The sequence below is a fragment of the Bubalus bubalis genome, chromosome 4, assembly GCF_019923935.1.
Source record: "Bubalus bubalis isolate 160015118507 breed Murrah chromosome 4, NDDB_SH_1, whole genome shotgun sequence".
Taxonomy (NCBI): Eukaryota; Metazoa; Chordata; class Mammalia; order Artiodactyla; family Bovidae; genus Bubalus; species Bubalus bubalis.
Window position 1 is genome coordinate 136,055,637 of NC_059160.1, and position 27,626 is coordinate 136,083,262.

The window sequence follows — 27,626 nt, forward strand, 5'->3', positions numbered from 1 at the left end:
TCACCTCCATGGAGCCAAATGAGAATGTTGCTGAAGACCAACAGATTGCCCATTTCTATGGCCTGGAGGGAAGCAGGATGCTCTTTGCCACAGATGCCTGTGATCTGGAGTGATGTAAGCTGGACTCACTGGGACAGGGTGGAAAGAGGAGATAGCAGAGCTGCTAGACAGTCATTGTGAAACCGGCAGGCTGCAATATCACTGCTCCTTCCTGAGGATGGGCAGGGAGACAGCACTGAGCATGGGATAGACTGGTTTCTGTTTCCTCCAGCCTGCCCAAGCGGGCAGTTTCAGTTTTGACACTGCAAATGGAAGTGATTGATCTTGAGAGGCTGAAGCCAGAGGCAGTGGGGCAAGGGGGGACAATCCCTAAGGCTGAACGTCGGTGTATCTTCAGTGGTGACATTCCTCACCGAAGTCCTAGCTCACCCTCCTAAGTTCTTTCAGCCCAAACCAAACTGAGTAGCTTTGCTTGTCTGCTAGGGGCTGGGTGGGTTCCTGGGTCTCTACAGAGCTCTGTTTTGGTCTCTGACAAATTTGAGTTTATCCAAGCATTTGGAATGTTCAAATATACTTCAATATTTGACCAGCATAAATACTTTTTAATATGGATGGAGTACACAGAGATCATTCAACATGTGATCTATTAAAAGCCTGGACATAGAAAGGTGCAAGTAATTAGCTAAAGACAGAGAGAAAAGTTGTCTACTGAAGTAGATATGTTCTAAGAAGCAGAAGAAAAATTAAAAAAAAAAACCTATCCATGTATTTGATCATGCCAAAAAAGACAATGCAGGTATACTAACAGCAGATGAGGCTGTAAGTAGGCAATAGGACATGATAAGTAAAGGCTATGTATAAATTAAATACAGGATTTGTTGTTAGGTAGCTAAGTTGTGTCCGACTCTTTTGTGATTCCTTGGACTGTAGCCCGCCAGGCTCCTCTGTCCATGGGATTTCCCAGGCAGGAATACTGGAGTGGGTCACCATTTCCTTCTCAACGGGATCTTCTTGACCCAGGGATTGAATCTACATCTCTTGCATTGGCAGGTAGAGTCTTTACCACTGAGTTACCTGGGAAGCCCAAAATACAGGATAGCCACATTCAAAATCATACTGCTGCTGCCGCCGCTAAGTCACTTCAGTTGTGCCCGACTCTGTGTGACCCCATAGACTGCAGCCCATCAGGCTCCTCTGTCCCTGGGATTCTCCAGGCAAGAATACTGGAATGGGTTGCCATTTCTTTCTCCAATGCAAGAAAGTGAAAAGTGAAAGTGAAGTCGCTCAGTCGTGTCCGACTCTTAGCGACCCCATGGACTGCAGCCTACCAGGCTCCTCTGTCCATGGGATTCTCCAGGCAAGAGTACTGGAGTGGGGTGCCATTGCCCTCTCCACAAACCACTGGCAACAGTCAATAGCAGCCTTGAAAAGGTAGTAAAATGAACTAGTGAGGTAGAGGGTAAACATAAGAAACTCTACATATAGATGGAAGGCCATGTGAAAATGTAACAGAAGATATTAGATAAGAGGTGAACCGTTGAAAAGCAATCTCTTAGATAGTAGGGTTCTTGAAGAAATAAGGTTGCAAAATGTGACTTAGTAGAACAAAATTTTCCTAATACTAAAAGGAGGGTGTAGTGGGGACACAGAGGAGAAAAAGAAGACTCCAAGTGTATACATTCTTCAGCAAAAAATAACTGTATAATAATTGTCAGATTACTATACCATTATATATCAACAACCTCAGATATATGGATAATACCACTCTAATGGTAGAAAGCGAAGAGGAACTAAAGAGCCTCTTGATGAGGGCAAAGGGAGAATGTGAAAGAGCTGGCTTAAGACTAAATATTAAAAAAACTAAGATCATGGAAGTCAGCCCCAGTACTGCATGGCAAATAGAAGGGGGAAAGGTGGAAGTAGTGACAGATTCCCTCTTCTTGGACTCCAAAATCACTGCGGACGGTGACTGCAGCCATGAAATCAGAAGACCATTGCTTCTGGGCAGGAAAGCAATGAGAAACCTAGACATTGTGTTGAAAAACAGAGACCTTACTCTGCTGAAAAAGGTCTGTCTAGTCAAGGCTATGGTCTTCCCAGTGGTCACATATTTGTGAGAGCTGGATGATAAAGAAGGCAGAGCACCAAAGAATTGATGCCTTTGAACTGTGGTGCTGGAGAAGACTCCTGAAAGTCCCTTGGACAGCAAGGAGATCAAACCAGTCAATCTTAAGGGAGATCGACTCTGAATATTCACTGGAAAGACTGATGCTGAAGCTTCAGTATTTCGGTCATCTGATGAAAACAGACGAAGTCCCTGAAAAAGTCAGGGAAAAAGTCCCTGAATCTGGGATCACTGAAAAAGTCCCTGATGCTGGGAAAGATTGAGGGAAGAAGAGGGTGTCAGAGAAAGAGATGGCTGGATGGCATCACCGATGCAATGAACATGAACTTGGACGAACTCTGGGAAATACTGAGGGACAGGGAGGCCTGGAGTGCTACCGTCCGTGGGGTTGCAGACAGCCAGACACGACTGGGTGACTGAACAACAGCAACAATCTTCTAAGTATCTTAGCAAAACAAGTTCTAAAACTAATGTCCAAAAACACTTCTATCAAGGTATAACAATACAGATGACCATACACTTCACCAATGTTATTTTAACACAATAGAAAAACACATATACAGCTTTCAAAGAAAAAGGACAGACTAACACATTTCTGAATCAGGTCAAAGTAATACTGATGTGACGGTAACATGTAGTTATTTTTAGATACAAAGACTCGGGGGCAAAATGCTTTAAGGAATTAAACTGCTCAAAGATACTTGCCAAAACACTCAGAGATAATTAAAAAAAATTTTTTTAATGGGCATTTCAGTTTTAAAGAACTGTGGAAACCAAAACCAACTGGGAATATAAGCCCAGTCTACACTTATTTAGATTTTGGTTTCAAAATTATATAGAAAAATTATCTGTAGAAGATAATTAAAAGGTTAAAAAGGGCAATGCATAGTAAAAGCATAGCAGCAATAATGAACTTCATATACTAGAAGGCATGTAATAACAAGACAAGCTCTATAATGATAAGAAGAAATCAATGCAAATAACTGACACACGAGATGACAAATCGGAATTGGTATCATATGAAGAAAGCAAAAGTAAAAATAATACATGGAAGACTTGAATAGCATAAAAAGTGGGGCTGAGTTAACAGATAACCCACATTTTTGAAAATCTATGAGAGAGTGCTTTCTTTTCAAGTGTTCTTAGCACATTTACAAAACCCGACTCTATAGAGACCGATCATAAGGACAAATATTCCGCCAAACATGTTATATCAATCAAATTCTCTAGCCACAAAGAAATAAATATAAAAGTTAAGAGGAAAGGTTTTATGACAGCAAGACTATAATAAAAAATAAACTAAAACTTGGAAATTATAAAAAAAAATACCCATCTGAGGAAATAACTTTATAAATGGAAAAATGTTTTAAAAGCAAATAGGTTTATCACATCTTTATTAAGAATAAGGAAAAACTGCCAACCACCTAAATCAAGAGGGGGAATAGTTAATTAAGGTACTTCGTATGTGGTCTTGGGCAAATTACTTAATCTAAGTCTCTATTTCCTTATCTGTAAACTGGGGATAATTACCTCCTTCAATGAATTGTTGTAAAGATGAAATTAGACCATGCTTGTAAAATATTTTAATCACTATGCAGCCATCAAGAGAACACTCAGTCAGTCTTATCTATTAAGACTGTCATTATTTAAAATTATGTTTACATTGAGTTTGCAATAATAGAAGTGCTAATGTTACACCACAGAGGGGAAAGAACAAGGTCGTCATCTGAAATACAGTTGATGAAAACTACATAAAATAAACAAATATGTGTAACAATTAAAATTGAAGCTCACCATTCTCTCACCCTAAGTACCACCTTAGCACACTGACACAGCTAAAAGAAACCAAAATGGGACTTTAACTAAACTGTGGAAACAATATGGGTATTTAGGAATACAGTGTTGCGATTTATGTAATTTATCAGGCATCCTGAAGAAAACTTTTAAAAAGTCTCTTTGGAATGTTTCCCTGAAGAGCTCACATCTATCTTCTGGCCTCTCAGGACCTCAGATCCTGCTCCTTCAGGTGTTGCTTCATTCCACTCACAGGGCTGATCACTGCTCCTTGTTTCTCTCATGTGCGTTCCTCTCAACCAGTGGAATGGATCTTCCCTGGGGATCCGCCCTTCTTTTGTATATTAATATGTGAATACTTAAAAATTTAATAATTGTGTCCCTGTGGAAAATTCTTAAAGAGATGGGAATACCAGGCCACCTGACCTGCCTCCTGAGAAATCTGTATACAGGTCAAGAAGCAACAGTTAGAACTGGGCATGGAACAACAGACTGGTTCCAAATTGGAAAGGAGTACGTTGAGGCTGTATACTGTCACCCTGCTTATTTAACTTCTATGCAGAGTACATCATGCGAAATGCCAGGCTGGATGAAGCACAAGCTGGAATCAAGATTGCTGGGAGAAATATCAATAACCTTATAAATGCAGATGACACCACCCCTATGGCAGAAAGCAAAGAACTAAAGAGCCTCTTGACAAAAGTGAAAGAGAAGAGCGAAAAGGTTGGCTTACAACTCAACATTCAGAAAACTAAGATCATGGCATTTGGTCCCATCACTTCATGGCAAATAGATGGAGAAACAGTGACAGACTTTATTTTTGGGGCTCCAAAATCACTGCAAAGGTGACTGCAGCCATGAAATTAAAAGACACTTGCTCCTTGGAAGAAAAGCTATGACCCACCTAGACAGCATATGAAAAAGCAGAGACATAACTTTGCTGACAAAAGTCTGTCTAGTCAAAGCTATGGTTTTTCCAGTAGTCATGTATGGATGTGAGAGTTAGACTATAAAGCTGAGTGCTGAAGAATTGATGCTTTTGAACTGTGGTGCTGGAGAAGACTCTTGAGAGTCCCTTGGACTGCAAGGAGATCCAAGCAGTCCATCCTAAAGGAAATCAGTCCTGAATATTCATTGGAAGAAATGATGCTGAAGCTGAAGCTCCAATTCTTTGGCCACCTGGTGTGAAGAACTGACTTACTGAAAAAAGACCTTGATGCTGGGAAAGACTGAAGGCAGGAGGAGAAGGGGATGACAGAAGATGAGATGGTTGGATGGCATCACCGACTCGATGGACATGAGTTTGAGCAAGCTCCGGGAGTTGGTGATGGACAGGGAGGCCTGGCGTGCTGCAGTCCATGGGGTTGCAAAGAGTTGGACACGACTGAGCGACTGAACTGAACTGAATCGGGCTATAACCTGTTGCTACTTTCCTAGTTTCCAAATTTTCTACAGTGCATATGTATTACCTCTTTGCGGTAAACTGAGATAATATTGATTTGCCATAAAATTCACCCTTTGAAAGTGTGTAATTAGGAGGTTTTTATTATATTCTCAAAGTTGTACAGCTCTTCCCACTATTTAATTTTAGAACATTTTCATCACCCCCAAAAGACACCTTGTGCCAATTAGTAGACATTCTCATTCCCTTCTCCCTCCAGCTCTGGAAAACAGGAATTTACTTCCTGTCACAATGGATTTTCCTACTCTGGACATTTCTTATAAATGGAACCATACAATATATGGCTTTCTGTGTCTGCCTTCTGTATTCAGCATCATGTTTTCAAGTTCATTCATGTACTAGTACTTTATTCCTTTTTGGGACTGAATAATATTCTTAGATGTACTAATTCTCTAATGGAAAATCTATTTTAGCTTTTAAAAAAGGTAATGATTACATACGTATAACTTTGAGGTTAAAAAAAAAAATTATTGGCGGCACTGGGTCTTAATTGTAGCACACAGTATCTTTGTTGCTGCATGTGGGATCTTTAGTTGTGGCATGTAGAATCTAGTTCCCTGACCAGGGATCGAACCCGGGCCCCCTGCATCGGGAGTGCAGTCTTAACCACCAGACCACCAGAGAAGTCCTACTTTTGGTTGTTAATTCTACTAAAAATACCCTGGTACACTCCGATCATAATAAAAAATGATTTTTGGTGATGCATAAATTGTTTTTCAAAATCATGCATTTAAAAATCACAGTGAGCCTGTTAAACCTGTTTTTTTTCTGACTCAAGCTCTCAACTAAAAAGAACATAGGAATATAAATGATATCTTGCTGAACATCAGACACAGAAATTGAACCCAAAGAGACAGCTGTGGGTAACCAGGACCAATACATACAATTCTATCTTAGAGAGAAGATGAAAAATTCTTGGCTTTAAAATTCTGAATGTTCAAAGGAATACTTACGGTAACTGAAATGAGTAATTTTTAGAAACTAAGCATGTAAACTATTCTGTGGCAATCAATTGTAGTTATTTTAATTTGTATAGATGTAGCATAACTGAGCTTTATACTCATTAAGAAAAAGAAGTTCCAAATTTGCTTGTATGCATGTTGTATATTTGTGTACCTGCAAATCACAAACATACAAATACTGATGCATACTCAGTGCATGAATTTAATGTTCTAATCTCTACTTGTACAGGCAAATTCTACATATTTTCAGTCACAAGGGATATAGCTCAATCAAAGCTGACTGCAGCTAGGTCATATTAAGTAAGGGTAATTCATCAAACTGTACACTTGTAATCTGTACACATTTCTCTATGCATGTTATACTTCAATATGCCTTTTTTAAAAGTTAAAAAAAAATAAAGCAACAGAAGACTCTACACATTGTTTTCACATTGGAGGGCCTGTAGTCCTCATCTGGGTGAGCCTTAGCTAAGGGCTGGAGGAAGCTTTGTCAAGAATTAATAATTAAAATATTGCTCAAGTCTTTAAAGAGACATCAAATGCTCATTTGAGAAAGCTAGTATCAGTCTGCAGACTAGATGTGCTTAAAAACCCATCCTGATAGAGAAGAAGTCTCTACAGTCCTCTGTCATAAGTTGTTCATTCAAAGTGCTCTCTAAAGATGTCACTTGGGTTAGCATCTGTACTGCCAGAGAGACCACCTGCTGCAACACCTTCAGAGATGATAACAGTCAAACAATTGCATTTAATCATTTATGAGCCTATAATATGTCAGTTAGGATTAGCTTATGCTCTCATTCAGGCAAATGAAGAAAATAGTTTTTTTCCACCAGTCGCCCCCCCCGCCCCCCCCCCCAAACCAGAATTCTTAACAAAGTTAGACCATAAAATCCAAAAATACTGGTGGGCAAAAAACTATAAAAATATCTTATTTTTATTCAAGGTTATTGACTGCCAGCAATGTGTAGATTCTAGCTAGTATTCAATGTTTTCAGGACATGTTCATGTACCCTCCAACTCTTGGTGGGAATTATGACATGAAAGATTGTACATTTATTAAAAGCAGGATGAAGCACTGTTTGTGGGAGAGGAAGATGGTATCATTATTTTGGATAATGATAATTTTTGGATAATGACTCAGAAGACTTTAAAATGTCCATAATGTTCATTCGATTATAAGACTTTATTCCTAGAAAAATATTTAGAATTACAGTAAGATTCCATTAAAGGAGTGTTCATCATATTACTGTGGAAACAAAATATTGGAAACAATTTTAGAAATCCGACTACAAGGGACGAATTTTTAAAAAGCGTCCACATACCGGAAAAGTATAATTAAAAATGTAAAATTATAGGAGTACATTTATTGTTATAGTTAGAGGCTCATGAGTAACACCATTCCTTAAAAATTATGTACCTAAATATAAAGAGAAATATTTGGGATATAGATACATTAAAATATTGATGTCATTAGGATTAGAATTTTCTTTTTTCTTATCTACATGTCCCATCTTTTCAATAATGAACATGTTTGTTATTTTATAACAAAGACGTTTTACAAAAATGTGAGGGAGGGGAGGTAGGAAAATGAAGGACTACAATATTTACATGTGTGGGAATACATGCTCTTGTTCCATTATGTGAAATTAGTGTCTATTCTTTACTTTCTCTCTGCATATTGTAAAAGCTGTATGTGACATGCCTTTCATATGGTAGGAAACAGACTTACTGCTTCCGGCACCTGTCTTTCCATTCTAAGCAGCCATCCCACTGATCAACAGTATCATCTTGGGGCTTCTGGTCATTCAGCTCTCTTGACTTCTGTCAAAAGAACTAACATCTCAATAGATGCAAACACACAAATACACAGCCACTCAGCCCAGAACAATGCAGCAGAGCTACACCGGCTGGCTGCACGCTAGGTGTAGGAACAAGCCCATGGGAAAATCTCCTTCTGTTCTCTTTCCAGATCAAGTCATGAGACTTTGAGAGATATCCGTTCTCATGTCAGAAGACAGTCCCTGGTCCACTTCAAATAAACCAATTTTTTAAAAATCTAGAATCTGAAATATGCCAAAGGTTTACTGTTGATTTTTGTTTGATACACACAAAGGGAAACAATTTCCCTTCCTTGAAGCCTCTTTCCAGGAGCCTTAATGATTGGCTGCCAAATTTAGCCTTGGCTCCATCTCCACCATGTCTATTATTCCTCCATGCTATTGATGTGAGGCCAAATCTCATCCCTATTTAAAGCGCCCAAGAGCAGATGTCTTGATGAAAGGAGGGTGGTGGTGAATCTATATTGAAAAGAGCCAGGAAAACATGCTATAATGAATGGAAGCACACAGTTTCATGACTTAAGGTATTAAAAGTACACTCTCAGGAAAGAACCAATAGACTTAATCACATGATATGAAAAATCAAAGGCAGAAGAGGGAATTGTAGAGAAGGCAGTCAAGAAATCAGCTGCTTTTTAGAATGACTGGGGGAACTTGTTTTGTTTCAAATACTGCTGCCTGCACAAGAATGTCCTTGTCAGCACTGCTCGTAATAGCCAACATCTGGAAACAAACCACTGACACTACAATGGCTAAAGAAATAATAAATTGAGGTCTATTCACACAATGGAATATTATACAGTGCTAAAAAGAGATGAAATACAGCTGTATACAATTATAATGAATCTTAGAAACATAATATCGAAAGAGGCCAGACACAAAAGAGATTTCATTTGTATAAAAGTTGACAATCAGGAAAAACTAATCCATGGCATTAGAAGTCAAGACAGTGGTTGCCTCAATTAGACAGTGACTGAATAGGGGCTTAAGATGGGATTTTGGGTGCTGCTAAGTGGAAACAGTGTCAGACTTTATTTTTTGGGGCTCCAAAATCACTGCAGATGGTGAGTGCAGCCATGAAATTAAAAGACGCTTACTCCTTGGAAGGAAAGTTATGACCAACCTAGATAGCATATTCAAAAGCAGAGACATTACTTTGCCAACAAAGGTCCATCTAGTCAAGGCTATGGTTTTTCCAGTGGTCATGTATGGATGTGAGAATTGGACTGTGAAGAAAGCTGAGAGCCAAAGAATTGATGCTTTTGAACTGTGGTGTTGGAGAAGACTCTTGAGAGTCCCTTGGACTGCAAGGAGATCCAACCAGTCCATTCTAAAGATCAGTCCTGGGTGTTCTTTGTAAAGACTGATGCTGAAGCTGAAACTCCAATACTTTGGCTGCCTCATGCGAAGAGTTGACTCATTGGAAAAGACTCGGATGCTGGGAGGGATTGGGGGCAGGAGGAGAAGGGGACGACAGAGGATGAGATGGCTGGATGGCATCACCGACTCGATGGACATGAGTTTGGGTGAACTCCGGGAGTTGGTGATGGAGAGGGAGGCCTGGTGTGCTGCGATTCATGGGGTCGCAAAGAGTCGGACACGACTGAGCCACTGAACTGAACTGAACTGAAGGTTGTGTTTCCATATGTAGGTCCTGGTTAGGTTAGATTGGGGTGTGTGTTTAGTTTGTGATAATTCTTTAAGTTATATAGTTATGATTCATGTATTTTTGTTTAAACAAGATACAGTTCAATAAAAAAAAAGTTTAAAACTCAGATTTCTGGGCCCTAACATAAATAACTAAGACTACAGGTTATAAAATTCCTGGGAGTATTCAGTGTATAGCAAAGGTTGAGAATCACTGGACCAGATGATCTACATCTAATAGTGTGCCAGTCTCTACTAGCCCATGAACCAACTGTTAAATTCTCAGGACTTTTACAAGCCTGTTAAAATAGGGTCAGTATTGAATATTAATTATATAGAGTTTCAATTAAATAAATTATATTAAAACAAAGGTAACTAAATACTCAAAACTTACACTTTGTATTTATTCTACTATATTTCACTATTCTCTGTATTTTGAAGTTTGTTATTGTTGCTCAGTCCCTAAGTCCTGTTAGACTCTTTGTGACCCCATGGACTGCAGCATGCCAGGCTGCCCTGTCCTTCACAATCCCCCAGAGTTTGCGCAAACTCACGTCCATTAAGTCAGTGATGCCAGCCAACCATCTCATCCTCTGTTGCTCACTTCTCCTCTTGCCCTCAATTTTTCCCCAGCATCAGGGTCTTTTCCAATGAGTCAGCTTTTTGCATCAGGTGGCCAAAGTATATTTTGAGGTTATTTATTCCAGTTTTACCTGTATAATGGAAATACTATATAACCATGTGCTACTGTGGGCTTCCCCGCTGGTTTAGCAGTAAAGAATTCGCCTGAGATGCAAGAGATGTGGGTTCAATCCCTGGATCAGAAAGATCCCCTGGAGGATATGGCAACCCACTCCAGTATTCTTGCCTGGGAAAGCCCATGGACAGATGAGCCTGGCAGCCTATGATCCATGGGTCACAAAAGAGTTGACATGACTTAGTAACTAAACAACAACGTGCCATCTCTTTCCAACTCCACACTCGGTCACAACGGTGGTTTCAAATGGGCCATGGTGGAAGCAGTCACACCAGTGAAACTGGCAACCACTCCACATCAGGTCTTGCTTTATTTTTCTGTCATCTTGACTTAAGAACATGACTTTAAAATGTTAATAATGCAGATTAAACTTAAAAGGGTGTAATGTGTGTAGCTGTTATATTATGAATAATCCATTTAAGAAAATATCCTTACAGTATGTAAAAGCTCTTATTTGGCTCAGCAAAGAAATCATTCATATCTTTGATGAATGAATACAGCCTGACATATGCCTTTGTTACTTTACTTTTGTCTTACTCACATAAAGAAAAATATTGGGCAACATTTATATGAGAATTGCACTCATCAACTGTACCATAGGTAGACCATGGATAGATGAGTTCTCAAAACCAGTGTTTTGTGAGACCCAATTAGCTAAACGGAGTTTACAACAAAGAGTATTCTCTATTATTATTTATAAATAGTATGCTACACCCATTCTTTAGGTCAGTAAAATTTATAATCAACTTATGTTTGCACATAAATGCATTCTTTTTCTCTTCCAGAGTGTAGGTTGATTTACCAGCACAAACCTTTCACATTTAAGATTCTATGACTCTATATAATTTAAGAAAGAAGAAAACAAAATAAGAAGGGAGCTTCCAAAGGCAGCATTTCAGCATAAGATAATGACTATACTTTACAGAGTACAGTATACTTCCCAACTTAAAATATGATCCTCAGACCAGTAGCACTGACATCAATGAGATACCCCCTGGGAAATGCATAATCTTAGGCCTCACTCTAGAACTTCTGAATCACAATCTGCATTTTATCAAGATGCCCAGGTGACTTTTATGCATATTAAATTTTGGGAAGCACCGCTTTAAAAATAAACTCCCTGCCATGAATGGAAACTCACATAACTGGTTTGAGACTCGTAGCAATCTAGCCATTGGTGATCTCTAAGCAGCTCATACCAAATGAAGGATAGCACTGGGGAAAACACCTAATAGCTAGCCCTACACTTGAAGAGTGAAGAACAGGGAATCCTGGTGTGCTACAGTCCACGGGGTCACAAAGAGTCTGACACAACTTAAGTGACTCAACAACAAACCTGAAGAGGACATACATCTTGCAACACACATTTGTCCAACACTGAAAAGGGAAACTGAGCCACTAGGAAACTAAAGGCTATTCTAGGCCACTTGGATGATTCATTTCAAAAAAGGGGGAAAAAGTACAAGAAAAAAAATCTTATCAGGAGCCTTCCTCCGTATATGTAATAAGAAATGTTGCCAAAGACTTGGATCCAAAAACCGAAAACAGGGCAGCAAGTGCCACATGACAAAGTGTGGCAGCTGGAGAGAGGAGTGTGATGAAACATTTCCCAGAGATGTAATTTAGGCCACGGTAGCTATCAGTGCTGAGGGTGAAAGGGGGAAATTGCAGTGCTTATGTTTTTCCCATCAACATATCAGTTAGCAACCCGAGACAGAAAAGATGGTCAATGTCCAGGAAGGATTCAATACTAGAGTTAATTGAAATGATGGGAGGAAAGTCTCACTTGTTTTGAAATCGAAGGCAAAAATGTTCTACTGGCAACACTGTTCTCCGAAAATATTTTAGTTATTTGGCTGAAAACACAGTAGCTGCTTTGAGATGCAAAGGTCTACATGGAAAACACCTTAGATAAAGTGTCTGAAAGGGCATGAGAGCCAGGTATCTCCCAGAGGAGCTTGCTATTACTTTGAAGCAGAAACTGAAGCAATAAAGTAATTCATGCAAACCTCAGCAACCCTAGAGTGTGAAGAAGACAAATGTAATTGTGACCAGGCTACTGGTACTCAGGAACACAGGTGGGCCTGTTTTCACCCAAGAAAAAAGGTCACTATAATCATCCCCTGTAGTGTCAGACCTCAGATGACTCCAGAACATTTAGCAGCAAAATGATATGGATGCCCTGATGTGTTATAACATTTTCCCTTGACATACTTTAGCAAGGCTAAGAAGAAAACTCACCCTTGTTGAATACCTACTGTTTTTTGTGTGTGTTTTAATCATTTATTTGTTTGGCTGTACCAGGTCTTAGTTGTGGCATGTGGGATCTATAGTTGCAGCCTATGAACTCTTTAGTTGCAGCATGTGAAATTTAGTTCCTTGACGAGGGATCGAACTGGTAGACCTTGCACTGGGGAGCACGGAGTCTTAGCCATTGGACCATCCGGGAAGACCCCCTAATATCTGTTTTATGTGTGTGATTTCACAGCATTCTCATAATCCTCTGATGGAGGTGATATTGTCTCCATTTTACAGATGAGCAAAATGAGCTCCGAAGAAATATGTCACCCATGTCACATGATTAATAAAAAGCCAGAAATCCATAGACAAAATTAAAAGTCTCCATAGTTGATGAAAACAGGCATCTCAACAAAAACAGCTTGAAAGGGATCAGAGTATGGGGTAGTTAAGTTTCAAATACAAGGAAAGACTGGTCTGTATTGGTGTCCATGAAGATAGCAAAGTCTCTCCTAGGACCCACCATATCTTTACACTGCTGGAATCCCCTTGTAACCCATTTCTGGATGTATGTTAGGTTTCAGATATATTTCAAACTTGATAGCTGCAATTTTGGCTAAGTTGGAGGCTTTAGAAGGTGTGCCATCTTTCAGGTAGTGTCACATGAAAGAACTGAGCCCTGGACTGGGCTTTGGAAACCTGGGTTCAGCCCCAGCTGTGTCCCTTATGAACTAGAAGAGTGGGTGAGCTGCATTGCTTCTCTGGATGGTAGATTGTTTCTCACCTATGTGAGGCTGGATTAAGGATCCTTAAGAACCTCTCTGGGTCCAGGATTCAACCCTCCATGACTCCACTGTTTACTAGTGTGACTTCCGTCAAAATATATTAGAGATGCCCTGAAGAATTAACAATCTGTACAGACAACACTGCTGTGTGGTTCAAGTTACCAAATACAAAACAAGACACATAAAATTAAAAAAGAACCCTACAAGAATAATTACTTCTTTAACAATCTGCAAGAATAACCTGGAATTGAATATTTTAAAGTGCTTCCCCCCCATTATATACTTAAATCAAATATATATTCAAATTCTTAGATCTCAGTACAAATCCAAGCTCTACTTCCAATTAGTTCTTTGACTTCATATACCTGAGTTTCCTTTTGCTTCTATAAAATTGGAATTTATAAAGAATATTATCTATAATGCAATCAAGTGTCTGGCATCTAGAAACAGCATGATGTAAGTACTGGTTATTGTTATTCCAGCAGTCATTAGGGGTCTGGACTAGGTTGCGTGACAAACAGTTCCAAGGAAATTTCTCCACGGAGGGATGGAGCCTGAGATTGTAACCCCATTAGCACTGCGGACTTGCCATTAACCTGTGTCTATGCAATAAATAATGTCAGGTGCAGAGAGGAGAAATATAATCAAACTTGTGGACCTGCAGGCATCCATCTGGTTTCCTTCTTTGTAAAACTTTCTAATTCACCCTTAGTTGATGAAACCGTATCGGACATGTTGATGTGCTTGATGGGACAGCTGCTGGCAGTATCTGAGGGCAGGAGTGTCCTGGGACATCAAAGAGTGCCTGTCATACTCACATTTCAGTGTCTTTATTTGCCCATTTCTCAGTTTCTGTCCTATGTATACGAGGAACAAAAGATTCTAGGAGGAGGTGACTTCACTTTGTTTATAAATTCCAGCCTCCCCCGCTCCCCCCCCCAAAAAAAACCCTAAACAATTTTTATTCTGACATATCAATAACCTGTCTATACACATCCCATCTGTTTGGGTGACTGCCTGTTGCCTTTCCAGGCAAAGCTCTCCTTTTCGCCTCCCCTCCCCCACGAATCACACACTCCCACCCCCTTCCCCTTTCTATATACACCTCATTTTTTGTGACTGATCTTTCCTTCCCTCTCCAAATTTTGTTTCGGTGTCAAGAGGTTGGTGGGGAGCCTGGATAGAGAAAAGAAGATGAACACAAGAACCAGATTCAAATAATCTGAACTCTTTGAACCCTATTAGGTGAAGTCCGAGTAAGGCCTTCAAAGAATGAGACTGAACTGCCTGTTTTCTAAAAGGAAAAAGGAAGACCAATAAGAAGAGTAAAGAATCCGCCACAGGTACCTGTGGCGGATTCATTTTGATATTTGGCAAAACTAATACAATTATGTAAAGTTTAAAAATAAAATAAAACTTTAAAAAAATAAAAAAAAAGAAGAGTAAAGAAAAAAAATTCCTGTTTTCTACAGTACATTTCTTGAGTGAAAAACAGCAGAATTTAATGTATTTCCAGGAGTGTTTTGAGAGAGGTCAAGCATAGTAACCAAAGCCTCTAAAGCTCAAAAAAGCAAACAAATGGTTGCTAATTAAATTACTCTTAGAGATACCATACTCATTCTAAGGCCTTTTTTGGTGCTAACATTATATGATTCAGAGTATAACTTTACTCTTTAAGCAATTATAGGTTTATAGTTGTTATATGGATAATTTACAACATACCATTGTCGCAGCTAAGCAAATATCAGTTGATAATGAGGTCTTAACCTGTAATGGGATCTTCCCAGTCTAATAGAGGTATTATGATCTATTTTGTAATGATACATTATATAGCAACTTTTATAGGACAAAGCTGTTATAGGACAGCTTACAATAATCCTTTAAACACTTAAAAGTATCTTTTAACTAATTAAGCTTTTAGGGTTATTAGCTTGGGTTGGGGGTATCAGTACATTAAAAAAGAAGATACAGTAAAGTTTTCTTTGGTAATTTATTCCCATTTTACTCTTTATTATCCCTTTATATAATACTCTCTGAGAAGGATTAACAACTTACACATTATTCTACAAAAAGTAAGGGTGGATGAAGAAAGAGGGGAAAAGAGAAGGTTGTCAACTCTGACAAAAATGGAAAACGTCCTGTTTAATCTTTAAATATTGGCCGTTTTCAGGACTTACATTGGTATTTATTTACTAGGTATCCAAACCTATCTACGTGACACATTTCAGACAAACTGAGGTTGCAGAAGGAATCCAGTACTCTTAAGCACCAGGTCATGTTGTAATGCTTTCTTAGTGATGCTGTGAAGACTCAGACAGCTTACAATTTTGTTTCAATGCTTTTCAAGCAGTAACACCTCAAGTTTGAGATACTGTAATTTAGCAGTTCTAGAAAAATGCATAATCTCTCCCTCTTGGTTTGAAATTCTACACTCTGTCTTTCTCTAAACTCTTACCCTTTTATTATCTATCTAGACAAAAATGTGCTTGGAAAAATTTTCCCATCCATACATGGAATTGCAAAGTAGTCCCACAGGATAGAAAACGGTGAATTTGTGAATGTACTATGGACCCTCAGTTCAGGGCATGCATTATCTTGATTTATTTTCTCACTTTTCCTGCATGAATGTTTAATATCTTGTCTTTTAAAATCTATTTGTAAGATCCTTAGAACCGGAGACCCCCATAGTAAAAATCTTAAATTTTTGACAGGGCCATGCCATAAAGTACACACGAATACTTAATATTTTGCTGTTTTACTTAAAGAGAATGGAATTTATTCTTTTGTAACACCTTTGTCATTGAATTTTACTATATAAGCTGTAATTACCAAGTTATCTTAGGCAAGTCACTTAAACTTCCTTGGTCCCAGTTTCTCTATTGGACAAGATTTTTCCAACTAGAGAATTTAGGTTTTGGATTAAGACAGAACTTTAAAAAATATAATTTCTTCCATTTACTAGGAACTGAATCTATTACCTGACCTCTCTGAACTTTCAATTCCTCACCTTGTCCTCTGGACACCAAGCGAAGTGTTACACCTCACAGGAATTTTTTTTTTTTTTTTTTGCAGAATGAGAACGTTAAGTGTAAGGAATGCAGCATATTACCTGAATTTTGGTTCAAGCTCAAAAATATCAGTCATTATTGTATCAATTTTCTTTCTGATGTAAAATTGCAATGATCGAGCATGCAAATACCCTGTATCTTCAGCTATTCCTGGCACGACTTGGATCCCCAACGTGAAAGAGAAGTCTTATAAAGAACAAACTGATTCAAGGCCCATTTTAGTGCTATTTTTACTCACAGAGTAAATAAAATAATTTTAATAATCATGGAAATTGTGATATTCATAACTGAGTCAATAAAAAAAAAATGACAAAGACAAATCGTTCTAAGACAAATGACCAAGTAAGTTGTTCTGAAATGCAAATGCTCAGAATCAGACAGACTATGTCAGCAATCTATGGTCACGGGTTTGCACAAAGACACTGACCTGGCTTGCTGGAAGTGAAGAACAGAACACCCTGCTCACAGCTGGACTTACCTACACAAAAGAGAGAAGTGCCTTATAAAGTATTGCTCTGTAATACTTGCTTGCTTGGAGCACATGGGGCGCCACTGACATTTTTAACATGCATTGTTTTCCTCTCTACCCAACCCACCAAAGAGCAGAACCTGCTTTATTTTTTCCAAGTGTCAGTGTTAAAATGGCATTTCTTGGGGCCATATACATCCTGAAATAGCTAGGTGAACTTTTTGTAGCATTTCTGAAAATATATTTCTGAGCATTTGGGAATGATACCAAAAAAAAAAAAGGCAGTTAGCCACAAAACCATGAGCAGAAACAAGGAAAACCTTACAGGGATTTTACAATACAGAAGGAAAAGAAATGGATCTACTATTCCTCCAAAATAGCATTTTTAGGCCGTATTATCATAAGTAAAAGTCCAAATGATTCTGTTTTTTTTTTCCTATTTGATTGCATTTGTATAGTTAATAAGCTATGTTGTTGTTCCAACATCAAACTGCCCGTGTTTCTGTTTCTACCTCTGGAACCACACACAACCCTATGTACTTAAAGTCACACTACTTTCTAAATTTGGTTGGACAATAATATGCAAGCTTAGAATACTGTGATTTCATTGCTTCCTAATGATTTTTCAAAGTCTTCCACACTGTGAAGAACAAGTTAAATTCCTTTCCCACTAACAAGTCCACATGCGATCCAAGAATCTCAGAGAAAACTTACTTGAATAATAATTTGCTGCCTACTCCACCTGTGGAGTGGTATGCAAACATTATTTATATCGAAAAGAGCTTGTGTTTCTCTTTCAGCAAACAGTGACTCTCTCGGGCGTCCACAGTTATCAGAAATGAAATATAATTTCAAATTTCTGAAGAGTGTTTTAAAACAAACTTATCAGCGTTTTGTTAAAAAGCCTAGCTGTTTGCTGAAATCAACACAGCCTATTGGCTATTTATATCTGCTGATAGTGAGAACACAGTTATACAGAGAGGAAAACTACTGGTAACATACTTTTGCAGTTTAGAGGGGATATGCTGTACAGTGTAAATACGCAGCACTGCTCCCGTGGGTGCTGGGGGAGCCCCAAACTAGTGAAACCTCTAGCTGTGCATCTGGCTGGGGTTCAACAAAGCTTCGGGAACAGCACAGGCTGGGGAGGGGGAGTTCAAAGTCAAAGAGCCTCTTCTCCTCTTCCTAGGTCTGAGCGCCTTTGTGTGTATATTAATCTTCATGCATTCCCCCCACCCCCCAGCAAATGTGTACAGTCAGCTAGAAAGGCACAGCTTGTGTGCTGACGTGCAAAGCCAAGTCAAAACCCTGCGCTTGGCACTCCCTTCTAACTTTCTGGCTTGTCCAAGTCTAAATATTGACATTGCTCCTCAGTTGAGATGTTTGATACTGCTGAGGGTAGAAACGGCAGAACTAACAGCAGGATCAAATGATACATTCTTACATGGTTGAGCCTTCCTTCCACTTCTTTTTTTGTAGAGGGGGTTGGATTCCCTTGTCTGCACATCTTCCTCCCACGCCACCCTTCCACCCCCACCCTGTTTTTCTCCCCAAAACCTGAGCACGCAGAGACTAGGTAAGGTGTTCTGCAAGCCCCTCACGGCAGCTCCTGCTGTTGTCACAGCGACTCACAACAGACTCCATAGACACCGGGCTGGGGGTGGGGAGCGCCAAACTGTGGGCTGACCGGTCAACTCTCTTGGGGGTGCAAGCGCCAAAGGGGCTAGTGTCTCCCCCTGTGCAGTTCCTCTGGCTCCCCACCACCTTCCAAGGAAAAGAGCCTTGTGGTCGGCGCGGCACGTCCCCCACCCCCTCCCTGGCGCAGCCCTCCTTCTAAGGGTGCCCTGTTGTGCATTTTCTCAGCTCCAAGTTAGGGGTGCGGCTGTGCAGGCGCTCCTAGAAATCTCTTCTGCTGGCCTCTGATGGGAGGGTTCCCGGCCTCGCAGAGAAGGCGAGGGCGGCTCCCAGAGCAGCTCGGTCCCACGACTCTTGCTCGGGACGCGGCCGGCCGCGTGGCGCGGCCCGGGGCCCCCATAGGCCACCCGCCGGGGCCGGGGCGGGGTGGGGTGGGGGGTGCTCCGCGGCGGCTGCTCGGAGAAGTTTCACAGCATAGCGCACTCACGACACAGAACCTACCCTGAAGCCGAGCGAGACGCGAGCTCTCTCCGCCTTCAAGGGCTGGGGGAGCTGGGGTGGGGGGTGGTCCCCGCCACTCAGCAGCAGCCACGACTGCGCGCGGTCGCGGGTGTGCCGGGCCCCTGCGCGCGGCGCGCCGCCCGCCGCCCAACTTTGCACAAAGGCAGCATGGCTCTGCCTCGCCTCTTGGGCTCGCCCCGCGCCGTGGCGGCAGCTCTTCCCGGTGCCGGGCCAGAGGGGCTCGCCCCTTTCCGTCCCCCAGCCCTCCCCCTTTCCTCCCGCCCCCGCCCGGCTCCCAGGCTGGCCGGCCGGGAGGAATGGAGAGCGCTCGGCACCCAGCTCCGCCGCGGTGGCGACCGCCGCCTGCTCTGTGACGTTAGCAGCCTTCGCGGCTATTTATATCCGCACGATTGGATTTCATTCATGAAACCCAGGCCTGGTGTGTCTGTGCGCTAGGGTGCGGGTTGCAAAGGTGCCTTAGTTTTTACGCAGACCATGGGGGTGGGGGTGGGGTGGGGTTGGGCTCGGAGGCTGCCTGCCGGGGGCTAACGTGTGCCGAGCCTGGGAGACCCCAGCCCTGTTTGCTAGTGGCCGGGAAGGGAGGAGCAGGGCGAGCTGTAGCCTCCCTCGCCCCCGCCCTCCCCACGTCCTCTGTCCCCAGCACCCCACCCATTCGCATACAACTGCTGGCCCTTTGTCCCAGGCTCTGGAAAAGTAAGTTGGGCCACTAACCGGCTGGGCAGCATGGCTCTCTTCCCCCCAGGAGCTGACCGGCCGCGGACTCCAAGGGAGGACATTGGCTTTTGTTTCAAAACCGAGCCCAGCTGCTGACTAAGAGCTGCGTTAGCCCAGCCTCCTCCTCCCCTGGGCGCTGCACGTGCTGCTCGGCTCGACTCTGGGTTACCTTCCTCTGTGACTTGGCTCGTGGGGTCCCTGCAAGGGGCGTAAGGACGCACCGGCTGCCCCCGACCCGAGTAAGGAGGAGATTTACAACCTTTTATAAATGGCTGGGTGAGGAAGTGAAATTGACTTCAGACCGCTTGTGGGTTGTCAGAATTCTTGGATACCCTGCTGAACTCCTCCTTACTCTTCCAGGCTGTGAGCTGAGGACGGACCAGAGGCAGTTTTCATGCATGCACATAAATGATGTCTATTTCCTACAGAATGTCAGGTAATCTGTGAAGCTCTGACAATGAACACAATCAACCCGGTGCTGGCCCCCAAGGCACTTTCTTTTCAGTCAGCTATTAAAATGTGTGTTTTAAACCATCTCATTCCCATCCTCTAAAGGAGCAATTAGGGGCTAAAGGTATTGATGTGTTCAGCTAAGGTTAAAGGGTTTATTCATTTGTGCTGTGCTGTGCTAAGTCGTGTCAGACTCTTTGCTACCCCATGGACTGTAGCCAGCCAGGCTCCTCTGTCCTTGGAATTTTTCAGGCAAGAATACTGGAGTGGGTTGCCATTTCCTACTCCAGGGGAATTTCCTGACCCAGGGATCGAACCTGAATCTCTTGCGTTTCCTATGCTTCCTGTGTCTCCTGCATTGGCAGGCGGATTCTTTACCACTGTGTCACCTGGGAAGCCCTCATTCATTTGATAAACCTTTATTGAGGAGGCTATCTGTGTCCTAAGGGCTGGGGATACAAAGATGGCAACAATGTGTCCTTAGTCCTCAAGGAGTTCTCAGGTAATGGATTTGCAGAGCTGGGAAAGAAGGACCCATATTCTACTGCAAAGACTGTCTCTGTGTTATCCCTCAAGAAACAGAACATCAAAAAGATGATAAATGCAAACACACTTCTCCTACCTCAGTTTCCTCCAAGAAACCATAGGCTCCCCAGATGAGTTTTACTACACTGGATGTTCCTACTCTTCCCCATTTGTGTATATTCCCTTTGGAGACCAAGTCTTGCCTGGTGCTCTCTGAATTCCCCAGAGACCCCAGAATATAGTGACATTCAATGTTTTTACAAGGAAAGGTATTAAGGGCAACCTTCTTTTTTAAGCCATCCTCACTGAAGTGTCTTTGAAAATAGAATTATTAGTCTCTAATCTTTAATACCCAGAAGAGAGGACAATGAAAAGTCAGATTATGGGGGTCTACTCTAAGAACCTCAAGACAGACACATGAGGGGGTGATCATTTACTTGGCACAAAACAGACTTTGCTTAGTCTATATAAAAGTGACTCTATTTTGAAAGGTTGAATCAATATAACCTTTTTTTTCAGTAACATATTTCTTGAGAAAATTTTATTTAGTGCAAGCCATTTCTCATCAGACTGCAATGGGAGATGAGAAATAGTATAGAAACTCAAAAGAAATAGGAATCAACATGTATTATGGCCTTTACATCTGGCAGGCAATGGGCTAGGCCAGGAGGTTTCAAACACATTTTCTCAATTAAGCCTCACACTAGTTGATGAGGTAGATACCCTTATTAACATAACCATTTTAAAGATGACGAAACTGAGGCACATAGAAGTAGTTTTCTGAAATTTTGACAGTTGCATTTGCACCTCGGTCAGATTATGCTAAGGCATTATTATATCACTAACTGGCCTTTTGACATCCTGCTTTTTCTTAATTTCTTTCATTTCCTCAGTTATGAATTAAAAAGTTAAATGGCATCTTTAAGCAGCAGGTCAGTCAGTCAGTTCAGTCACTCAGTTGTATGCAACTCTTTGTGATCCCATGCATCAGGGTCTTTTCAAATGAGTCAGTTCTTTGCATCAGGTGGCCAAAATATTGGAGTTTCAGCTTCAACATCAGTCCTTCCAATGAATATTCAGGACTGATCTCCTTTAGGATGAACTGGTTGGATCTCCTTGCTGTCCAAGGGACTCTCAAGAGTCTTCTCCAACACCACAGGTCAAAAGCATCAATTCTTCGGCACTCAGCTTTCTTTATCCAACTCTCACATCCATACATGACTACTGGAAAAACCATAGCCTTGACTAGATTGACATTTGCTGGCAAAGTAATGTCTCTGCTTTTTAATATGCTGTCTGCTGCTGCTGCTGCTGCTGCTAAGTCGCTTCAGTCGTGTCCGACTCTGTGCAACCCCATAGACAGCAGCCCACCAGGCTCACCCGTCCCTGGGATTCTCCAGGCAAGAATACTGGAGTGGGTTGCCATTTCCTCCTCCAATGCATGAAAACTAAAAAGTGAAAGTGAAGTCGCTCAGTCGTGTCCGACTCTTAGCGACCCCATGGACTGCAGCCCACCAGGCTCCTCTGTCCATGGGATTTTCCAGGCAAGAGTACTGGAGTGGGGTGCCATTGCCTTCTCCGAATATGCTGTCTAGGTTGGTCATAACTTTTCTTCCAAAGAGTAAGCATCTTTAAATTTCACCGCTCCAGTCACCATCTGCAGTGCTTTTGGAGCCCCCCGCAAAATAAAGTCTCTTATTGTTTCCATTGTTTCCCCATCTATTTGCCATGAAGTGATGGGACCAGATGACATGATCTTCATTTTCTGAATGTTGAGCTTTAAGCCAGCTTTTTCACTCTCCTCTTTCACTTTCATCAAGAGGCTTTTTAGTTCCTCTTCACTTTCTGCCATAAGGGTGGTGTCATCTGCATATCTGAAGTTATTGATATTTCTCCCACCTCTTGATTCCAGCCTGTGCTTCACCCAGCCCAGCATTTCTCATGATGTACTCCACATATAAGTTAAATAAGCAGGGTGACAATATATAGCCTTGACCTACTCCTTTCCCTATTTGGAACCAGTCTGTTGTTCCATGTCCAGTTCTAACTGTTGCTTCCTGACCTGCATACAGATTTCCCAATAGGCAGGTTAGGTGGTCTGGTATTCCCATCTCTTTTCCACAGACTTTTCCACAGTTGGTGGTGATCCACACAATCAAAGGCTTTGGTCAATAAAGCAGAAATAGATGTTTTTCTGGAACTCTTGCTTTTTTGATAATACAACGCATGTTGGCAATTTGATCTCTGGTTCCTCTGCCTTTTCTAAAACCAGCTTGAACATCTGGATGTTCACGGTTCACGTACTGTTGAAGCCTGGCTTGGAGAATTTGGAGCATTACTTTACTAGCCTATGAGATGAGTGCAATTGTGCGGTAGTTTGAGCATTCTTTGTCATTGCCTTTCTTTGGGATTGGAATGAAAACTGACCTTTTCCAGTAAAAGTTGGTACTTAAGTATAATTAAACAAACACTATGTCTTTAAACATTCAGGTTTGTACTGCACAAAAGTGGTATAAAAACTTTTGACTACCTTTTATGGTAATTATTTGCCAAAGTCACAGCATTAAAAAAATTCTCCCAGTCAAGATACAGAGATGTTTCGTATCATAGAACAGCATCATGCTAAGTCTTGGTATTTGCATCCTTCCACCAACCACTAATCTGTTCTCCATGTCTAGAATTTTGTCATTTTGAGGCTTGTATTAATGAGAGCATACAGTAGATAATGTTTTGAGATTGAATGAATTCTTTTTTACTAGGCAGAATGCTCTAGAGATTCATCCAGGGTGTAGCATATATCAGTACTTCATTTTAATGCTGAGTAAATTTCTTTTGGGTGGATATACCAGAATTTGTTCATCTGCTTTCCTGTTGAAGGACTTTTTGAGTAGCTTCAGTTTTGCTGGTTTTGTAGGTATTTGTGTGAACTTAAGTTTTTATTTCTTTGGGATGAATGCCCAAGAATGCTGGGTCATATGCTAAAAAACTGTCAAACTGTGTTCCAGAGTGCCTGTACCATTTTATGTTCCCACTAGTAATATATGAGGGAGAAGGCAATGGCACCCCACTCCAGTACTCTTGCCTGGAAAATCCCATGGACGGAGGGGCCTGGTAGGCTGCAGTCCATGGGGTCGCTAGGAGTCGGACACGACTGAGCAACTTCACTTTCACTTTTCACTTTCATGCATTGGAGAAGGAAATGGCAACGCACTCCAGTGTTCTTGCCTGGAGAATCCCAGGGACAGAGGAGCCTAGTGGGCTGCTGTCTACGGGGTCGCACAGAGTCAGACACAACTGAAGTGACTTAGCAGCAGCAGCAGCAGTAATATTATAAGAAATCTAGTTCCTCCATGTTCTCATCAGTATTTGATGTTATTACTCTTAAAAAAATTTCATTTGTTCAGTAGCTTTTTATGGACAAATTATGGTGGTTTTAATCTGGATTTCCCCAACGACTAAGGATACTGAAGAACTGACTCATTGAAAAAGACCCTGATGCTGGGAAAGACTGAAGGCAGGAGGAGAGGGGACGATAGAGGATGAGATGGTTGGATGGCATCATGGACTCGATGGACATGAGTTTGAGCAAGCTCCGGGAGTTGGTGATGGACAGGGAGGCCTGGCGTGCTGCAGTCCTTGGGGTCGCAAACAGTAGGATAGGACTGAGCGACTGAACTGAACTGAATGATACTGAACCTCTTCTCATGTGCCATTATATCTTTTTTGTGGAAATAACTGTTCATCTCTTTGGCCTACTTTATAACTGGATTTTTTAAACTACTGAATTTTGAGAGGGTTTTTATTCCCCCAAAAGTATATTCTGGGATCACAGAACTTTCAAACTGCAAAATAAATACTCCTTCAAGATAACACCATTTTCAATCCAGCCACTAGCATCCAACATTTCTACTGCCATTCGTTTTAGAGAATCTTTTCAGGTATTTACATTAAGTATTCTGAAGTACTTACATAAAACTCCTTTAGAGAGGGTCTTTCTCTATTATTTAATAAACCTGCTCCTCATCTGTCGGTAACAGACCCGCAGATCCTGGCTGGCACGTGGCCACTGCCGAACTACTCGAGGCCCCGCCTCCGCGCAGGCGCAGAGGCCACTTCTGGCGATCTGAGCCAGGGATGCAGCTAAGACTGCAAGAAGCTTGAGCGAGGCTTGGTTTGTGCGGACCATTCATCGCCTTCTCCTTGGATGCAGAATGGGGTGTTGTACTTGGCTGTTTAAAGGATGTCATCCTGGATGGCAAGTTTCAGGTGTTAGGCAGCAAATTTCATGGACAAGCACTACCAGTGTTTGAAGACATGCACCTATTTTAAGGAGTTTGGTAGAAAAGTGTTTGGTAGAAAGATAATGAAAAACAGTTGCCGGAGCATATTCCCAGAGTTAACGGGAACAGCCAACGACTTTGCGGTACTTTACAGATCAGGTGGCTGGAGATGTAGTAAAGGGGGTATGCTGGCTTTTGAAGAAATGCATCTGGACTAGAGAACTAAGTAAGGCCCGTGGGCACTGAACTTAAGCATTGGCTTAGGGATGACTTTATCCAAATTGTCTTGCACGCTGGCTTTCCGGAACGACCACGGCTATGGCTCCCACCTCCAGGCAGTGGGGTCAGTCTTGACGGAGCAGGCAGGAGGGTGTGTGCCTCTCCAGCGAATGGTGGCAGAAAGGTAAGACAGACCCTGTCTGGGGCTCTTCATTAATGGGGAAGTAAATGACCTGACCCTCCGAAGACCCTTTGTTTCTCCTGAAACTTGTATTCTGGATCTCTAGTACTTCCGCCGGAGTAAGTGCTTCTCCCAGATGTCAGACTGCTCTGGGACCTGACGCTGTTCAGCATGCCATCCGGGGCCCCCTCCTCATTTCTCTTGTCTTTTATATACACATGGAAAAACCTTGCATCAGGAACCCCTTTCCCCAGTACCACAGGCAGGCTTTGCCTGAATCACTTTCAGTTGGGTAACGAGAAGACCCTTTAGCTTCAGGAGGCCAGCTATATGGAGTTTTGACTAATTGGGAATTGATGTCAGCTGTGAATCATACCTGCTCTTATGGTCTTTAAAGTTCCTATTTTCTAGAGAAATCCAAGTTAGTCTTGGCTGTGGGAATCAACTAAAGGAAATGTTCTTTACCTGAAAGCTACAAGTGTAAACTAACTCCCAGTCTTGAATTTGTAGTCTGGTTATCGCTGTTGACCTTGATGCGGTTTCTAGTGGATCCCGTCTTGGCATTTCCTTTGTTACCCATTTAAAGATAGAAGCCTTAAATGCAGTGTGCTTTTAGTTGTCAGTTCTCTGAAGGTGGAAATTTTTTTGCACTAGAGTTCCTTTTGTGACTGGGCAACAGTGGATATAGGCCATGTGTTGGAAATAGACAAAGAAGTATTCTTTGCCTAGAGCATGTTAAATGTATTTGTGCAGGTTTGCATAAAATCCTTTCTCTGGGGATTCCTTCATTAGGTTTTGTTGGTGGGTCGGGTTTGTTGAAAACGTGATTTTTGTGAGCTCCGCAATTGTTGCTACATTCATCTTCTTGTCACAGTCTCTCTTACCAAGATGACTGTTCACCGGTCTAGCTCAGCATCTGTGAGAGGAGGTAGCAGACAGCTTTTATGGGCCTCTGTCTGGCTTTGTTTAGTACAGAGCTGCTAATTGTGAAACATGTATATCACATCTCTAGAAAGAAGAAAAACAGTCTAATGCACATTATTTTTGATTAAAAAAATGGAAATCTGTATTGGGGAAAAATATGCATGTGAAATGGACACTTGTTTAAAAGAAGCTATGTTCCTCATATTACAAAAGGTATTAGTATCAGGCTTCAATTTTACCTGATTACAAGTAAATGACAAGATTTATGTGGTCGTGGCATTTTTAAGGCTATCTTGCCCGACCAAATGTGTCATGCCAAAAATACAAAACTGTTTCTTTTCATGACACTAGTTTAAAAAATAAAAGAAAAACAAAAACCTCAAACCGAAACACATTAAGAGGAGCATAGAGCAGAGAAAGAGTAGGAAAATGGAATTGTATTTTTGCCATCCCACTAACTAGACCTATAATTCTGTGCTAGTCCCTATTGCATTTCAGATTTCCATGTGTAAAATGAAGATGAGAATAATAACTTTCTAAAGAGTTGTTGAGACTAAATGAAATAACGTCTGTGGAAAATGTCTTGTAAAATGTGAAACTCTCTACACACTGGTAAGTGTAAAATGACTCATCCTGAAGCCATTTAAAAATCCTGTGCAGCACAGGGCATCCTTGCATTTGGGAGTACAAAGATCAGTCATATAGGAACTGTATCATTCCCATAATTCAGCCCCCGAGGCTGACTGTAAGTATTATACAGAATAGCCTCCGCCGACTTCTCTCCATAAGGCAGAAAGTTTTTGAGATTTGAGTTTTTTTGCTTTGCCAGTGACTTGTAATTGCTGCATTTCCTCCGCACCCCATCCTACCTATAGAAGTGTGCTAAACTACATACAGAAACTAGAAAAATAAATGGACTACACACGCACACACAAAACCGATTTCAGAAAACTAATTCTGCCTATGGTCCTGTCACATTTTTCTGCTTACTGGGCATCTCTAATATACATGTCATTTAATCTTCAAGACAC

General features: G+C 41.4%; 2 protein-coding genes across 14 annotated transcripts in view; one reads left to right on the forward strand and one right to left on the reverse strand.

Moving 5' to 3' along the window:
- The window catches only part of RHOBTB1 (Rho related BTB domain containing 1), a 141,388-nt gene that overhangs the window by 56,154 nt on the left and 57,608 nt on the right, over positions 1–27,626 (reverse strand). Inside the window, exons 1-2 of one of the 6 annotated variants that reach the window (XM_025284588.3) lie at positions 20,014–20,090; positions 17,104–17,154 (exon numbers count right to left, since the gene is read on the reverse strand). The exons of 1 other annotated variant lie outside the window; for it this stretch is intronic. The gene's annotated coding sequence lies outside the window, so the exon portion shown is untranslated. Of the gene's footprint in view, positions 1–17,103; positions 17,155–19,281; positions 19,519–20,013; positions 20,105–27,626 lie in introns of those variants that run through there. 4 more of the 6 variants (XM_044942150.1, XM_025284587.3, XM_025284592.3 and 1 more) reach the window with 4 other exon arrangements.
- Positions 19,450–27,626, forward strand: part of LOC112584678 — a 358,045-nt gene continuing 349,868 nt past the window's right edge. For 2 of the 8 annotated variants that reach the window (XM_025284594.2, XR_006550789.1), the window contains exons 1-2: positions 19,450–19,720; positions 20,377–20,452. In XM_025284594.2, the coding sequence (XP_025140379.1) occupies positions 19,450–19,720; positions 20,377–20,452 (347 nt within the window). Of the gene's footprint in view, positions 19,754–19,784; positions 20,256–20,376; positions 20,453–24,270; positions 25,675–27,626 lie in introns of those variants that run through there. The other 6 variants (XR_006641005.1, XR_003109042.2, XR_006550791.1 and 3 more) reach the window with 3 other exon arrangements.